Source organism: Canis lupus, chromosome 31 (genome assembly GCF_003254725.2).
Source record: "Canis lupus dingo isolate Sandy chromosome 31, ASM325472v2, whole genome shotgun sequence".
Taxonomy (NCBI): Eukaryota; Metazoa; Chordata; class Mammalia; order Carnivora; family Canidae; genus Canis; species Canis lupus.
Window position 1 is genome coordinate 28,538,870 of NC_064273.1, and position 18,493 is coordinate 28,557,362.

The 18,493-nt window shown below is 47.1% G+C and overlaps 1 protein-coding gene across 4 annotated transcripts in view; it reads left to right on the plus strand.

Annotated features, from left to right (window-relative positions):
- IFNGR2 (interferon gamma receptor 2) overlaps window positions 1-14,781 on the plus strand; it is a 28,999-nt gene extending 14,218 nt beyond the window's left edge. For all 4 annotated transcript variants that reach the window (XM_025449667.3, XM_049104640.1, XM_025449668.3 and 1 more), the window contains exons 3-7: window positions 653-861; window positions 5,064-5,209; window positions 8,797-8,956; window positions 9,348-9,505; window positions 14,095-14,781. In XM_025449667.3, coding sequence (XP_025305452.1) covers window positions 653-861; window positions 5,064-5,209; window positions 8,797-8,956; window positions 9,348-9,505; window positions 14,095-14,235 — 814 coding nt within the window. In that variant the 3' untranslated portion in view covers window positions 14,236-14,781. The remainder of the gene's footprint in view (window positions 1-652; window positions 862-5,063; window positions 5,210-8,796; window positions 8,957-9,347; window positions 9,506-14,094) is intronic.
- The last annotated feature ends 3,712 nt before the right edge of the window (window positions 14,782-18,493 follow it).

Here is an 18,493-nt window from a genome sequence, read left to right on the forward strand (position 1 = left end):
TCTCTCTCTTTCTCTCTCATGAATAAATAAATAAAATCTTTTTTAAAAAAAATAAAGGACAGAGGTCGGAGCTGGAGAGTAGAGTCCCATGTGGGGGTGTGGCATTGGGACTCTGGGGAATGCATTGTCATTTACCAGAATATGCCGCCTTGGATTTAGCAGGCTTTTCACATGGGCGAAGCAAACTTTAAATGGACAGCTGTGGGGATACTGGGTTTCTTTGGGGGGATAAAAAAAAAAAAAAGCCCTAAAATTGACCATAGTGATAGTTGTGTAACCCTGTGTATATACTGGAAGTCATTGAGTTGTGCACTTTGTTATTTTTGTATAAAAATTTTATTTATTTGAGAGAGAGAGAGAGAGCACGAGGGAGGGGAAGCAGAGAGAGAGGGAGAAGCAGCCTCCCTGCTGAGCAGGGAGCCCAATGCAGGACTGGATCCCAGGACCCTGGGATCATAACGTGAGCCAAAGGCAGACACTGCACTGAGCCCCCCAGGTGCCCTGAGCTGTCTGCTTTACCTGAGTGAGTTATTTGGTCTGCACACTGTATCTCAGTAAAGCTTCTTTTTTAAAAAAAATCAGCTCTGGGGGAACTGTTGTGTGTGGGAGAACAGAGAATTCTGTGAAGTGAAGGCCTTTCTTTCCCTTCCAGCGCCTCTGGCAGTCAGTGGTACGACTTCAGTGTGGACAGCATAGGTGTGAACTGTATGAACATCACCACGATGGAGTGTGACTTCACCCCAACCAGCCCTTCACAGGAGTTCCTACCACACTTAAACGTCTCCTTGCGCGTCCGAGCTAAGGTGGGAGACCTGGTTTCCACCTGGGTCAGAGTGCCATGGTTCCAGTACCTTAGGAATGGTAAGTAAGAGAACGTGGCTGTGAAACTTCCTTTATCCTTTCCAGGCTTTCTTCACTTTACTCCTCACTGAGCAGCCTGGACTCCATGCCCCTCCGTCCTGTCCCTCACCCCACACAGCCAGCAAACCGGTGGGGATGATGGTCCAACCCGAGTACTGACCATGGAGGCTGGCACTAGAGGAGTGTGATTTGCTAGCCCAGAGTCTGGCAAGCCACGGCCTGCGGGCCACGTCCGGCCCGCCAACCTGTTGTTGTAAATAAAAAACTATTGTGTAAGAACACAGTTTCACCATCTTTTAATAATGTATGGTCTGTGGATGCTTTTCAAGCTACAGCAGTAGAGCCGGATGGTTGCAACAGGAATCGTCTGGCCTGCGAAGCCTAAATTTATTTGAGCACTTTACCGAAAATGTTTGCTGACCTCTGGGCTGGACGAGACACTAGTGTATTGGCTTCACCGATCACCCTTATCTCTTCTGGCACAACTTCCTTTATGATCAAGAAAAGCTTTAACTCAGCCTTGAACAGTGCCTGGCACATAGTGGATATTCAATAAAGACTTGCTTGAATGAGCACATGTGCTCCCAGAAATTGGAAGGGGGCGTAAGAATCGACAGATGCGAGCTTGTACATTCGCTCCTTCCACAATTCATCTTTCACATGTGCCCCGTGTTTCTTCAGTGTTCGTGGTTTACGCAGACATCAAGTATGGGATCCCGATTCAAACAAGCTAAACAGAAGCATAAGACAGTTGAGGGAATGTGGTCACCATCTAGCTGTTTGATAGTCTATTAGCAATTAGTGTTAGTTTATCTTAGGTATTCTATGTTATTATAATCTTAGGTATTATAAGGGGGGGCCCTATCCTTTAGAGACACATGCTATTTCCACTAGAAAATGGAAATGGTATTTCCACATGAAATGATGCGATGTTTCGGATTCATTCAAAATATCCCAGGGAGAAGGAGGGTTGAAGGCAAAGGGGATGGGCACGGGAGGAATAGAATTGGCCATGACTTGACAGTTGATAAAAGTTGGGCAAAAAAAATAAATAAATAAAAGTTAGGCGATGAGTACATGCCTTGTTGTTAGGATCTTCCCTCTACTTTCTACGTGTTTGAAATTTTCTGCAATAGGAAGCTGAAAAGGACAATCAACGGTTTGTGCCAAATGATGCAGGGATGGAAAGAGAAGACAGGTCATTTACTACAGACAAGTCGTTTGTCCTCGAGTAGAGGACCAGCACACGTCTGAGCTATGAAATGTCACCTCGGTGGCAATTAAAGAAAAAAAAATGTAGTGGGGGTCCCTGGCCATAGCCCAGGAGAAGAGGAATGGAAATAGAAGGTAGGGCCTGTTGTGAAAGTCCTTGGTCCGGTGCCAGCCATCAGTTGCTCTCCGTCGTCCCGGTCCGAGCTGGGCAGCAGTGCTCCCAGGTCGCTCCTGGCTGGGATGTCATCCTCTGCCCCTCACTTGTAAAGTCTCAGGCAGCGGTGTCCTCGGATCCCATCGCTGTGTTCACCACTTGTACACTCGGGCTGGATCACCAACGCGATGATGCTTTACCAAGCGTTTGGCCAGAGAGGAGGAGATGGCTGCAGGGGGCAGGCTGTGACGTCACGTAGACCTAGGTTCAAATCCCAGCTCTGCTGCTTCCTGACTCTGGGCAACCAGGGTCACTCCAGGCTTCTCTTTCTCCCTGTGGGAAGTGAAGATGACCTTCTGTGGCTGGGATACAGATCTGGGTGGACACGTGGACTATCCACATTGCCTGGTTTACAGCAATAGCTTAGTACATGGAAGCTGCTACCAACTATTATCTACAGACAATCGAGTCTTTCTCCAATGTGTTGAGAGAAGGTCGATTGTTTCCCCCTCAAGAGACAGGCTTATCAGGTTGGTACCAGACTCCAGATCTGTGACTCTCAGAAGGGCAGGTCTCCCAGCACTGGCCTTCTGGGAGATCAAGTGACTGGTCACAGCTGGCACCCTGGCTTCCAGGCCCACTCCCATGTGTAAGTCACAGAAAAGTCTCGAGAACATGTCCTATCAAGGTGAGAGGCCTGTAGCAGGCAAGTCAGCGCCTTCTCAAGCTCCAGTCACTTGGCTGTGATAGGAAAGCTTGTAAACACGTGGGCCAGCATCTGTGAGTAGGTTTTAACAAAACTTTTTCGTCACATGAGGCCAATCCACTCACATTGCTCTGGCTGGCAGTGGGCCAGGCTGGCCCGGTGTCTGTCTAGACATAGTTCCTCCACCAGAAGAAATGAGATCGGAGGGCACAGCTGCAAACCTTGCAGGGACCAATTCCTTTTGCACAGAGTAGGGTGGCCCAAGCAGATGCCTGAGCCTTGCCCACCCGGGAGAGCCCAGGCAAGAGCTCGGAAGCACAAGAAACATCCTTCCGCTACTGTGAACGTGGGACTGTTCACAGTGATCCATCTGATCGATCGCCTGCACATGTCAACCGTGCAGAAATGAGCCTCTTAGAACTTGTAGGACCTGAATTATACTTCGATCTGAGTTCCTCCAGTTAAGCACATGGTTTAAATGCTTGTTTGATGAATCCTGGAACCCTTCATCTATAGGAGTTCATGAGTCACAGTCTTGGCTGTCCTGTGAACTATATAAAAAGCTTCAACAAATAGACTTCTGATGCCAATATTTCTCTGTCACTTTATTTATTTATTTATTTATTTATTTATTTATTTATTTATTTATTTATTTTTAAACATTTTTAAAAAATTTATTCATGAGAGACACACACACAGAGAAAGAGAGAGATGCAGAGACACAGGCAGAGGGAAAAGCAGGCCCCATGCAGGGAGCCTGAGGCGGGACTCGATCCCAGGTCTTCAGGATCACACCCTGGGCTGAAGGCAGAGCTAAACTGCTGAGCCACCCGGGCTGCCCCTCTGTCACTATATTTAAACATAGCAGGACAATGAGCTAGGAGACATGGATCTAAAGGTTTGTAAACACCACTTTTTTCACTTATAAAGAAATTATAAGGGCTGTGCTTGGGTGTATCAGTCAGTTAAGCATCTGCCTTTGACTCAGGTGATGATCTCAGGGTCCTGGAATCAAGCCCTGCCTCAGGTTTTCTGTTCAGCAGGAAGCCTGCTTCTCCCGCTCCCTCTGCCTGCTGCTCCCTCTACTTGTGTGTGCACTCTCTCTATCTCTCTCTCTCTTTCTCTCTGTCAAATAAATAAAATCTTTAAAAAAAAGAAATTATAAGAATGTATATTAAAAATAAATATACACAGTAGATAGATAGTAGGTAAGGACTAACAAAATCCTCTCCTCCTCTGCCTAAAAACTTGATCTTCGGCTGACCTCTCAGCTATCTCTGGAAATCTGATCAAGGTGGCTTGTTGGCCATGTCCCTAGGCAGTGTCATCACTTATGTCAAAATGACCCTTGATTGATAAACTGCATCTCCCTTGGGGCCATGTTAAATACCTTTTAGGGATCCGGGTCTTTGGGTTGAGTGCAGCAATTCTTAAAACTGTGCATGTCCCTCACGGGGACTCTGGAAGCTTCCTGCAGAGTTATCCTAAGAGATCTTGGCTCTTGGGGCTTTGAAGCCTGAGAGGCTCCAGTACTTGCCTGTCGTGGGTCTTGCTCTCTGCATGGAAGCTGTGTCCTAGGGTAGGGGATTGTGGAGAGACTGGCTCTGGGCCACCACATGGACTGTTGCCAGAGCCATCCATCCACTGAAGGCAAGAAGCCCCTTGTGGTGCACCATGGCCCTCCTGGACCTCCTGCCCCTTGGCTGCCCACGTTAAGCTTGTACCCTAAGCAGTCTCTACTAGTCTTGAGCATCTGAATGTGATCTCATTGCATTTATAAATACATGTGTGTGTGCATGTGTGTACACACTATAAATATAAAATTATGTTGTAGTGGGACGCCTGGGTGGCTCAGCGGTTGAGCATCTACCTTCAGCTCAGGGTGTGATCCCGGGGTCGTGGGATTGAGTCCTGCATTGGGCTCCCTACAGGGAGCCTGCTTCTCCTTCTGCCTGTGTCTCTGCCTTTCTCTCTGTGTCTCTCATGAATAAATAAATAAAGTCTTAAAATAAAATAAAATAAAATAATGTCTGCTATACTTTAGACTTCGATGAACAGAAAAAGTATGTATAAAATATATGTATATATTCATATATATTTTTTTTGTTTGTGTTTGCTATTCTATTTCAGTGACCGTTGGGCCTCCTGAGAACGTTTGGGTGACTCCAGGAGAAGGCTCCCTTGTCATCAGGTTTTCCTCTCCCTTTGACATCTCTCCCTCCTCTGCCACTTTTTTGTATTACGTCCATTACTGGGAAAAGGGCGGAATCCAAAAGGCAAGAGCATTTTTTTCTACTTTGTTTTGCTTTTCTTTCCTTTGATTCAGCGAAAGAAAGTGTACTTGACACTGGATGAGAAGGACAGAGCATCCCAGTGTTGCCTTAGAGTCTGGGCCCTGAACCACTTTTCATCCTTCCCCCGGACACCCGAGTCTCTGCTCCCTGTGCGGAGCTTCCCCTTCCGCCAGGTGGATCTGAAGGCCCCTCCCTGCCTGACAGCACCCTAGCCCCACTGTTTGGGATGCTCACGGTACCCCTGTGGCACTCTAAAGCGTGGAGAAGGTTCTAGAGGGCCTGTTTCTACAACAAGGAGTCCACCACTGCAGTCTGCAAGGTTTATAGAAATTGCTCTGGTTTGAATGGCTTGCAAGGAAACCATATATGAACAGGCAAAAAGTCCACTGGGAGGAGAGAGAGCCTCTTAGGGAGAAGGATGGAGGAAGATTCGGGATGTCTGGGGAACTACAAGTGCCGGGATCCGTCAGAAATGCAGGAGGGGCTGTAAGGCTCACAAAGATGTGTCAGATCAGCAGGGCCTGGTCCCCCCTACGTAGTATAAGGGAAGATGCTGGCCTTAAATTGTCTACGGTGCCTGATTGTCCAAGCTGCACCTCATGAGGTTTTATCATGTTTATCTCATCAGGTTTTATGTAAGCTTCAGGGTTTCCTAAATTCAACAGTCTTATAATTTTTTTGTTTTATTTTTTGGCTTTCCGGTTTTATTGTGAGATAACTGACATTCATCACTAAGTATAAGGGGTACAGCATGATGGTTTGGACTTACGTATATTATAAAATGCTTATAGCTTTTTATAATAATAAGAGCTTATGTTTATCGAGAGCCTTCTTTGTATGGGGCCCTGGGCCAGGCATTTTAGCTACATCATCTCATTTAATCTTTGTACTGAGCCGAGTCACAGAGAAGGAAACCAAGTGTTTGAGTAACTTGCCCAAGGTCAGCAGCACAGCGGTGTGAAACATCTGAGCCTAGAATCCATGCTCTGTACTTTTTCTCTTACATAGTTTACATTTGCACTTCCTCCTTGTTTCTTAATAGTCTAAAAACATTGAGGAAGGCAAAATTCACTGAAGAAGAGACTCTTATCATATGGGGAAAAAGGAAATAATTACTTCTCTGAATCAAGAGATCAAGGTCTGGGCAACTAGAATAGAGAAGGGCCTGGTCTGGAAGATTCCAGAAGGGATTCTCCCCCCCCCCCCGCCCCCGCTCCCCAACCAGAGCAGCTATACTTTGGATTTCTATGAACAGAAGACTCTAGGGCTCACATGAGTTTGAGAGCCACCAAAATATCCCCATCCCATCTGTGAGTCTATGTCCCCAGGAACAACCCCTAGATTTGCTGGAAGGACCCATGGGACCTTCCCATGGTTGTGTTCATGGCTATGGTTTATTATTATTATTTTTTAATTTATTTATTTATGATAGTCAGAGAGAGAGATTGAGGCAGAGACACAGGCAGAGGGAGAAGCAGGCTCCATGCACCGGGAGCCCGATGTGGGATTCGATCCCGGGTCTCCAGGATCGCGCCCTGGGCCAAAGGCAGGCGCCAAACCGCTGTGCCACCCAGGGATCCCCATGGCTATGGTTTATTATAGAAGAAGGACACAAAGCAAAATCAGCAAGGGGAAGAGGCACATGGGCCAAACTCCAGAGGAATCCAGATACAAGTTTCGAAGAACTTTCTCCCAAAAGACTCAGACAGGACACACTTAATTCCTCCAACAACAAACCGTGAGGACATGTGAAATGTCCTCTGGGGAATCTTATCAGAGACTCTGCGCCCAGGGGCTTTATTGGAAATACAGGCCTCTTTTCCCTAGCACATATCAAAATTCCAGACTCCTAGAAGGAGAGCAGGTGTTCAGAATAAAAAAACATTGTTTGTATGATAAGATGCCAATACTAGTTAGGGAACGGGGGTAGGGGACGCAGAGAGGGGACACTTCTGGATTCCAAGTTCTCAGATGCTAGCGATGGTTACCCTTGCAAGCAGGCCCTCCAAGGACAGTGGTCTCAGGTCTCTGCAATCTGTTATTCTAAATTCTAGAAATGCCAGCTGGTGGCTGAAATAAACCCCAAAGGAAGTTTGTACTTAAAATTGCTTTATGTGGTGGGGCACCTGGTTGGCGAAGTTGTTAGGCACCAGACTCTTTGTTTTGGCTCAGGTCATGATCTCCAGGTTATGGGTTCAAGCCCAAGTTGGGCTCCTCGCTCACCAGGGAGTCTGCTTGGGATTCTCTCCCTTTCCCTCTGTACCCCCCCACACCCCGCTCACACACACACACTCTCTCTCTCTCTCTCTCTCTCAAATAAATAAATCTTTTTTAAAAATGCTTTACAAGCAAAAATTTTTCTCCTCTGCCCTCGTAGTCCATCACCATTAAACAGAAGAAAAAAAAATCATCTATGATCCTACTATTCCTAAGTAATATGATTATTTTATATTTTTAAAAATAAGATGTTCTGCATACAGTGATTTTCAGGAACCACTATAGCAGCTTCATCTCCACGTTACTGAGCATATTTTATACCACCGTTTCAAATGGCTATAGCATTTTCTCCTGCATCTCAAAATAGGAAAGCAATCCCTTAGAAGAAATCCTATATTGCCATAATGTATTTTTCCCGTTTCCCTGTGGAATGATGGCAACTTTGTCCAGGAGAGTAAGAAGCCGTTGACCAGAGGGATCCAGATGGGGGTGTTGATGAGGCCCATGAGGGAGCCAGTGGCATCAGGGACAGAACATGGGAAGGAGACAGGATCCTCAAGAATCTGAGATCCAGCTGTGTCCCCAGCTACATAACTCACCAAGATTGTGTTGACCAAAACTCTGTAAGAGAGGCCTCAGCACATTTCAGTTAAAACTGGAAGGAGACTGGGAACTAAAGGAACATTATTTCCCATGATGATTTTTTTTTCTCTTTTCGTTGACTACCTACCTTGAAGTATCTAGAATACGTTGACCATGAAGTACAAAATAGTGATTTTGAAGTAAATGCACTGGGCATTAAAGCTATTTTGTTTATTTTCAAATTTTTTTTTTACTTATTTATGTATTTTATTTATTTATGTGTTAGAGAGAGAGTGCGCAGGTGGAGAAGGAGGGGGACGAGCAGACTCCTCGCTGAGCGTGGAGCCCAACGTGAGGCTCTATCTCACAACCCTGAGATCATGACCTGAGCTGAAATCCAGAGTTGGAGGCTTAACTGACTGAGCCATCCAGGTGCCCCACTTAAGCAATTTTAAAGGAGAAAATTTCATCCTAGACATTGGAATTGGCTAAATCCCAGTGGCAGGCCCTCCACTGCCACAGCGGGTGGGCCCTCCGAGGGCCCAGAAACACATCTCTGAAGCCATCAGTGTCTTTCTCCACACGGCTCACCGGATTTCACGTATAAACTGTGTCCACTGCAAGCCAGTGACTCTCTCAAGACAGAAACTCTTTATTCTTTGGTTTTGATGTTCCCTGCGGATTTGAGGAAATATTGGAAAAGGTAGAAGGGGCTCAACCGTGTGTGTTCAGGTAATTTTCATATGTGCTTGTTGGTGTTTTTTATATAGGTTAAAGGCCCTTTCAGGAGCAACTCCATTGTGTTGAATGACCTGAAGCCCTTAAGAGAATATTGTTTACAAGTCAAGGCGCAACTGGTTTGGACAGTTTCAAAGCTCTCTAGACTCGGACATTTAAGCAACGTATCTTGCTACGAAACAGCAGCAGATGGTAACGTAGGACACCTCACGGCCTTTCTGAGCTGGGACAAGAATCCTCCCCAAGTAGTGAAATCAGGGATGGCTTACTAGGTGGAGGGACGTAGGAGTGGGGATACCCAGAGAGAAGGGCAAGAAGCAAGGACAATCTCCTTGCTGAGAAGGAAGGAGAAGCTGAGATCGACAGTAATAACAGCCCCAAACAGCTAACGGTGCTTGCTTGATTTTAGGATTGCCTCTACTAGCTACTCATTCAGGCATGTGAGGCTGGGTGGAGGAGGGACAGTATGTGTCCATTTCATGAGGACAGTGAAGCCTCTAAGCAGTTGGTAGATCAAGAATGACCTGATATTTATTTCCCGTGTGGGATGAGCCTCTTGTTCACTTTTGTGTCCTCTTCTTAGCCACTACCAAGCTTCAGCAAATCATCATAATTGCCGTGGGAATCTTTCTGTTGCTGTTGGCACTGGCAGGGGCCTGTTTCTTCCTGGTCCTGAAATACAAAGGCCTGATAAAATACTGGTTTCACTCTCCGCCAACCATCCCATTACAAATAGAAGAGGTACGTATGCACATGTCTAGTGGGTGACATCTTAGCACTCCACGGCCCCCCTGGTAATGCCTAAGGGTATGGCAGGGGACAAAGCCATGGGCATAGAGAGTTGAGTTAAAAAGTGGTATAGGGCAGGGGTGCCTGGGTGGCTCAGTTGGTTGAACATCCCGCTCTTGATCTTGGCTCAGGTCTTGAGCTCATGGTTGTGAGTTCAAGCCCCACGTTGGGCTCTGCGCTGGGCATGAAGCCTATTTTTAGAAGGGTTATTTGTACACCCGGGTTCATAGCAGCATTATTCACAACAGCCAAATGGTGCAAGCGACCTAAGTTTCCGTCACTGGACGAATGGATAAGCAAAATGTTGTCTATCCATACAGTGAAATGTTATTCAGCCATAAAAAGGAAGGAGTTTCTGACCCAACGTGAATGGACCTTGAGGATATTATGGTAGATATTAAACCGGTCACAAAAAAGAGAAATACTGTGTGATTCCACTTCTATAAGATACTTGGAGGAGTCAAATTCATAGAGGCCATTCAAAGTAGAGTGGCGGGTACCAGGGTCTGGGCAGGGAGGAAGAAGTGGGGAGTTAGTCTTTCATGGGGATGATATTTTAGTTTTGTAAAATAAAAACAGTTCCAGAGATGGTGGTGAGGGTTGTACAGCCGTGTGAACGTATTTTATGCTACTGAGTCGTACACTTAAAAGCGGTTAAGATGTAACTTCTATGTTATGTGTATTTTCCCGCGATTTAAAACACTTTTTTAATGGCATGAAGTTGGTGAAAAAAGGTAGCCAGTTCCTGGCCTGGCCAAGAAATTGGCACATGAGCCCCATGCCTTTAGGAGAAAGCCCCCAGGGAGCCTGGCAGAGGATAGGGAGGTGGCAAAGACAGGGGTCTAGAGCATGGGCTGTGGGTCAGATGTGTGCACTTAGAAGGATTCTAGGGCAAATGCACCCAGGGCTGTGAGTACAGAGCCTTGCACGCCGAGAGCTCCCTGGATGTTACTGGTATTTTGAAAGACCTGAGGAAGGAGGGTGGACGGGGTCTCGTGGGACAGTGGATTTCCTGCACAGCCCCACCCACCCCGAGGCTCTGAGGTGGCCTGGCCCTCCGAGGACACCATGGGGGACACGCTTAGGGTCAGAAGTGAGCCAACAGAAGATCATTTAAAAGGATTTGCTTCTGGAAATTTATTGGCAGCAAAATCGGGGCAAAGGTACTGGAAACAGAATCGCACTCTGTTACACCTCGACAGAGTAGGCGTTAGATAAAGTCCAAGTTTGCGGAGAAAGAGCAGTGCTTCCAGAAAGAGCTATATGTTGTGCCCAAGATCACAAATCCGAGAAACCGCCAAGGAGCCGACACCGATGCAAGCACACGAAGGTTTATTTACAAGCTCGAGCCTGGGTCCAAGTGTACCCGACGCAGCGGAGCAGGGACTTGGACCCCGAGACTAAGAGGCTTAGCAACTTTATAGGGGCCAGTGGCCAATGGGATACGCAGAGAGTTGCGCAGTCATGCTGGTCCGCTGAACCGGATTTCTGGTTAGGGTGTGCCCTGGTCTGACTAGGGCGGGGTAGTGCCCTCAGTAATAAGCAGGTCAGCACAAGGCGGGTGCAGCCCAAACTAGAGTCAGTCCTGCTCTGCTTGTCCAGGGGTAGGGGATTTTGTTTAATTTCCTGGGTCCCACACTGTAGTCCCTCATCTTCCTTCCCTTGTCGGGGTATTTAAAGTACACAGACATAATACAAATTACATGTTCAGGGGCCCCTGGGTGGCTCAGTGGTTGAGCGTCTGCCTTCAGCTCAGGTCATGATCCAGGGGCCCCAGGATCGAGTCCCGCATCAGGCTCCCCATGGGGAGCCTGCTTTTCCCTCTGCCTGTGTCTCTGCCTCTCTGTGTGTCTCTCATGAATGAATGAATGAATGAATGAATGAATGAATGAATGAATGACAAGTTACATGGTAAATTCCCTCCTAGAACCTCCATGCAGATCCTGCATGATTCCAGGCACATGAGGCCTCCAGAGTAGTCAGCGTCATAGAAGTGATACGGGAGAGCTTGGATCTTGTCTGACAAAGTCAAAGAATGAATCTCATGGACATGAGAGTCTTGGGAGTGAGCCAAGTGACAGAAGTTTATTAAGCAGACATACAGGGAAAGCTCCCCACAGGGTGGCCAGTGGGGGCCTTCACGTCCCTCTTTTATAGGAAACTGACCAGGGTGCTTGGTAAATTTCTTGTCCCTACCAGGGTGGATATTTAGAACAAACAGGTGGACTTGTAACTATCATAATAACAAACAAGATGTTTTTGTAAATATCATGAGCCCAAACAAGGTGCTCCCTTCTCTCTGGTTAACATCTCCTCCATAACATTTGTCTACATCTGGGATTTCAGTGAACCTAGTCCGGTAGCCCATGGCCTTGAGGTTCTTATGCAGTCTTGGTTTGAGCAGGGACTATTTTTAAATATTTTTTTAAATGTGTTTATTCATGAGAGAGAGAGAGAGAGAGAGAGAGAGGCAGAGATACAGGCAGAGGGAGAAGCAGGCTCCATGCAGGGAGCCCGACGTGGGACTCGATCCTGGGACCCCAGGATCAAGCCCTGGGCTGAAGGCAGGCGCTAAATCACTGAGCTGTCCCTGAGCAGGGACTATTAATAACACTTTAATGGCATATTTCTGTGATTGCTTAGTAACCATTAGAAGGGGCGGTACCCCCTAACATTTTGGAACCAGGGAACCAGGTTTATTTTTCCTGTTTCTGTCTTATCTCTGTTTTCTTGGGATTGGTAGGAGCCTGACTCTGGGGCCTTTCCCTAATCTTTCCTTGCCTCGCCCTGTCTGCCCCTAACTCGTTCCTACATCAGAAGCAGGGGTGGAGGGCAGCCCCAGTGGCTCAGCAGTTTAGCGCCGCCTTCAGTCTGGGGAGTGATCCTGGGGACCCGGGATCGAGTCCCATGTCGGCTCCCTGCGTGGAGCCTGCTTCTCCCTCTGCTGTGTCTCTGCCTCTCTGTGTCTCTCATGAATAAATAAATGGAATCTTGGGAAAAAAAAAAAAAAAAAGAAGCAGGGGGTGGAATGTGGTTGCCAGGGGCCAGGGAAGAGGGGCTCGAGGGGATGCTGTTCATTGGGTCTGAAGTTCCAGTTACGCACGATGAGTAAGTCCTGGAGATCTGCTGTACCTCATCGTGCCTATAGTTGGTACCGCATTGTGCACTTAGAAATTTATTAAGAGGGCAGCCCAGGTGGCTCAGCAGTTTAGCATTGCCTTTAGCCCAGGGCATGATCCCGGGGTCGTGGGATCGAGTCCCACATCGGGCTCCTTGCATGGATTCTGCTTCTCCCTCTGCCTGTGTCTCTGCCTCTGTCTCTCATGAATAAATAAGTAAAATCTTTTAAAATTTTTATTAAGAGGGTAGAACTCATATTAAGTGAGTTCTCTCTCTCTCTTTCTCTCTCTCTCTCACTCACACACACACACACACACACACAACCCCCAACCTTCCCTGGTTAATATTTTCACAAAATAACAGCCTTCAGTGGGACTCAGAATCTTCCTTGCATTTGTCTCTCCCTCACAGTAGAACAACCAGCAGGTCGCTAGGAAGTGAATTTACTACTAGTTTTTCCTGTGGGGTGTGGCTCTAAAACAGAGTTTCAGTTCACTTTCCTGGGAAAGTGTGAAAAATATGTATCAAAGGGCACTGAAGTTACATGAGAAGAGTGAATCAGGTTTCACTCATATTTTTGAGGTTTCAGAAGTGCACATGATTGGTTTATGTTCTCGTCATGAGTAAGCTCTCAGCTCACTGTGTGTTGCAGTGTCTCTTGGCACGTCCAAGAGCAAGGCATGGGTTTCTGGGTCACTCAGCAGTGAAATGATGGCTCAGCCTAGAGCAGGGGTGGGAGGGGAAGGGCAGATAGAGACCTCATGAGGCCCCTCTCCGTCTCTCCCCGGCCCAGCGCCCCACTTCTCTGCTCTCTGCTCCGTGTGTGTTGTGTGAAACAGAAGCAACCAGAGTGGAGGGGCTGAGGAAAACCTGGCGAACTTTCCCTCTCTTCCCCTTTAATGAGTGAACCAGATGCCCCACATCCTCCGAATTCCAGAGACGTTTTGGGAAGAGCCACCCCCGAGCCTGCAGCAAGTGCAGCAAGTCAGGCCTCGCTTCTCCCGAGCTCTGGTGTGATCTTGGTTGGCCCTTGGATTCGTGTTCAGGTTACTACTGATGTGAAGGGTGTTCTTGTTTGTTTGATTGATTGGTTTTTAAGATTTTATTTATTTATCATGAGAGACCCAGAGAGAGAGACAGAGACATAGGCAGGGGTAGAAGCAGGCTCCCTGCAGGAGCCTGATGTGGGACTCCATCCCAGGACCCCGGGATCATGACCTGAGTCAAAGGCAGATGTTCAACCACTGAGTCACCCAGGTGCCAAGCTTCTCTTGTTTTAGAAGTTGTGGTAATGGTGGTCAGCATAGGATCGCACACCTAGGGAAAATAGGCCTGTGCCGCCGCAGCTAAGAGTCAAGTGGAAGGTCTGCTCTTTTGAACTGATAAAACTAATAACAATGTTGGTTTTCAACCTTTTCTAGTATTTAAAGGACCCAAGCCAGCCTATCTTAGAGGCCCTGGACAAGGACAGCTCGCCAAAGGATGACGCCTGGGACTCTGTGTCCATAGTTTCGTTTCCAGAGAAGGAGCGAGAAGATGTTCTCCAAAGCACTTTGAACTAAAACTCTGGTCCAGTCAGCCAGCCTGTGGGATGAGAGCTCTGAGCCATTGAAGCTGCTGACGTTCCTGTCAGGACTTTACGGAGCCCTGCATTCCATAGTCCTGCCCCCAGAAGCCCGATGGTGCTTTGGAAGATGTAACAGGTCTCATGGGGGAGGCACACTTATTTTTTTTTTCCTTTAAACTAAGGGTTTTCTAATCATACAAGTTTCCAGAATTATTATACAGAGATATCCCAGAAAAATTAAGATTTCTCTTAAACACTAAAAAGCCATGCAATTATTTGTCAGCAAAATGTCTCTGACACACCTGATGTTTTGCTCATTGGCAGCAGGGACACGGGGTCCTCTCCTTGACTGGACCCCTCAAGCAGATCACATAACCTGTCTGTCCCAGCCTGTCCCAACAAGGGACAATGAGTGGCCCTTCTTCATATCCAGTCTCTCAGCTTAAAATGTGATTAGTCCTGTAAATATTATCCTGCGATTTAAGCCTTTTTTTTTTTTTCAGGCTAGGGAATAAAAGATTGTGTAATTAACTTTTTACAAGTCAATGTGAATGTTGTGCTGCTTTCCACTTTATTTTGGCCTTCTTTATTTTCTGCAAAGTTCCAACTCCTAAAAATCACTATATCTGCATTTTCGTTTTCTTAAGTGATACCCAGTGGAGCTACCAAGGCCTCATGATCACTCAGAGGGAACAGTCTGCGTGCATCCCTTGGTTCCTTAGGCAGGTATAAAGGGCACTTTATTTATTATTATTATTATTATTATTATTATTATTATTATTATTATTTATTCATGAGAGAGAGAGAGAGAGGCAGAGACACAGGCAGAGGGAAAAGTAGGCTCCATGCAGGGAGCCTGACGTGGGACTCGATCCCGGGTCTCCAGGATCACACCCTGGGCTGAAGGCGGTGCTAAACTGCTGAGCCACCCGGGCTGCCCTAAAGGGCACTTTCAGAAGCTGCATGAGCACTTCACTTTTTAGGAGTTGTGTGTTGACCAAGGCAGGGGCTTGTAGACAGTAAAGAGAATTCGCTGATGGACAACAGTGATAACCACGGGGCATTGCACTCTTCTGATGAGGGAAGTATTGACAGGTTCTTTGGTTCAAAGGCTTTGGATTGAAAATCCATTTCTGGGACCCTTGACATTTGGGAAATGGATGTGTAGTTACATGTGCCCTCCCCCAACACACACACACACACACACACACACACAAAGTGATAGACTTGCTTGTAAGGTCTGCTTTAGCCCCTACTGGTGGCCAAAACACACTGGGAAGAAGAGACATGGTATGATTATGAAGCTTCTGGCGCTGGTCAGTGGGACCAAGTTCTCTCTCATCTGGCGCTTGTGCCACTGGTGAGGAATTGGCTCTTGGGCTGACTTTCTAACCAAGCACTGTGTACTTTGCCGACAAGACATAAAAGGACCCCTCCTCCCCCCAGACCCCGCTCCATGCAAGTGCTCTTGGGAGAGATCCGCTTTATTAGGTGCATCTGAGTCAAGCCTGGTTTGGAGGAAGAGCTAGTAGGTGGAGACTGAACACCTGGCTCAGATCAGGTAGGGGATGTGAGATAGAAGGGCTTCCTTTTTGGGGCTGTGGGGTGAAGCACAGCGAGGGTGGGAGGACATGCATGTAGCAGAAAGCAGGCTAAGAGTCTGAGCCCAACAGAAAGGGGACAGATAGCTCTGTAAGAGAGGAAGTGCCTATGTGCCACCGTGTGGGGAAGGGAGTTAGTTCCAGCTAGTCAGGGGCCAGCAGGCTGGCTCTGGGGACCAGATGCCCAGAAGGCTGAACTGGCTTCAGGGCCTGGAGCAGGAGGTCGCTGTGGTGCAGGCCCAGTAAGGCCCTTCTTGTTGAAGGCAGTGGCTTAAATCTGTGACACTCAGAGCCCAAGCCCAGAGCCAGCCCTGTTCCCAGGGGCCTCTGGGGCCAGGCTCAACAACGTTACTGTGTTGTAGGGGAGACGATGCCAATAACACCAAACATGCCACTTCTCCATGGCCCCACTTCACCATCCTAACTCAATAAACATCCTGAGGAGGCGTGGGGCTGGCCTCTTAACCACAGGAGGATAAGAACTAGTTGACTAAGAGTCTCCTTTTCTGTAGCTCTTCCCCCAAAACACCTGATTCTACTTTGTAAAATAAATAGCTCATCGATTAGAATTCATACTTGTACTAACTTGGGACTTTAATTTCTGGTCAGGCTACGTACAGAACCATAAAATGAGTCAGAAGCCACCTTATACATCATTTACAACAGGGCAAGCTGTAGGCCATGCAGCAAATCCAGGCCGCTCCCTATATTTGTAGCTAAGAATAGTTTCTACATCTTTAAATGGTTGGGGGTGGGGGGAAATCAAAAGAATAGTATTTCATCACGCATGAAAAGCATATGAAATTTAAATTTCAGCGTCTGTAAATCAACGTTTATTGGAAGGCAGTGACTCTCATTCATGTGTGTACCATCGCTGGCTGCATTTGCACTGCTGGGGAGAACTGAGAAGGCCTACGGGGCCAAGATATTTACTACTTGGCCCTTTCCCAAGGAAGTTTGATGCCCCTTGACCTACACAATGAAGTGTTCACTGTACAGGAGAAAACAGACCCATTCTCATTATTTAAGTGAATACAAAGTCCCTGCAAGAAGCCATTTGAAAAAAAAAAAAAAAGAGGAAAAAAAGCCATTTAATGCTGAGATGATCTCATTCAAGGGTCATATATTGTGTGGGAGAAGTATTCTTGCATAAATTCTTTTTCTTGTTTTTTTATTTATTTTTGTTTTGTATATATTTGTTTATTGGAGTTCGATTTGCCAACATATAGCATAACACCCTTGCATAAATTGCACAAAGTGCATCATGCACTGTGTCCTCGGGCAGGGGGAGGGAGGCAGGAGTAGGGGTATGCAGATCAGTGGAGGGAAGAGGGGCCTCTACCAAAAACAGGGCGCCTGGAGATGATGGATTAGTTGGAACAAGGCCACCTCTGGCCTATAAGGCACCTTTGTGTGAATCAGACGTCCAATGTTCAAGACATTGTGCTTTCAAGCACCACGAATTTTCTAAGGCCAAGTAGCTCATCCCCTGTTCCTGCGCTGTGGCTAGCGCACCCTGGGGGGCCCGAGGTGCTCGGCTGTGCAGGGACAGCCGCTGGTGGGACCCCAGTACCTGGGATGGTGGTGATGCCCCTGGGTGAGGAGCTGCTGGGCTTGGGGGGTGGGGAAGGCAGGCCCCTGGGCAGGAGTGGGAGGCCGGGTGGTGCAGAGGAAGAAGACTCTGTATGTGTAGGACACAGGCTAATGCACTGGAGAAATGACCACTGCATGTCACCCAGCAATCCCCAGTGTGGAGAACAGCCCAGTCCCTAGCTGGTGCTTGGCCGTCGCCTTTATGACTCTTATTTCACTTACAATCACTGATATCTGCCCTTAGCAGGTTTTTGTTGTTGTTGTTGTTGTTTTTAAGAAAGATTTATTATTATTTTTTAAAAGATTTTATTTATTTATTTATTCATGAGAGACACAGAGAGAGAGGCAGAGACACAGGCAGAGGGAGAAGCAGTCCCATTGTGGGGAGCCCGATGTGGGACTCGATCCCAGGACCCCGGGATCACAACCTGAACCAAAGGCAGAGGCTTGGGGATCCCTGGGTGGCTCAGTGGTTTAATGCCTGTCTTCATCCCAGGGAGTGATCCTGGAGTCTCGGGATCGGGTCCCATGTCGGGCTCCTTGCACGGAGCCTGCTTCTCCCTCTGCCTCGTGCTCTCTCTCTCTCTGTGTCTCTCATGAATAAATAAATAAAAATCTTAAAAAAAAAAAAGATCTTCTTTAAAAAAAAAAAAAAGGCAGAGGCTCAACCACTGAGCCACCCAGGTGCCCCTCCCTCCCTCTCTTTCTAAAGTAAATACATCTTTAAAAAAAAAATAGTGCTGCCCCCAGTGCCTGCACACAGTAGGCACTCAATAGTAGCCATTATTACATGCAACACAATCTCATGGGGATGACTTTAACTCCACAAACTGAGGTCAGCCACAAATGTCCCTTCCTCTGTGCCAGACTGCCCAATAAAGCATTCATCAAAGGCCACCAAAATAGGAAAAACACCCCTTCAAATAACTTGCCATTTTTATTTATTTATTTTTTTAAGATTTCTATTTATTTATTCATGAGAGACAGAGAGGCAGAGACACAGACAGAGGGAGAAGCAGGCTCCACGCAGGGAGCCCGATGTGGGACTCAATCCCGGGT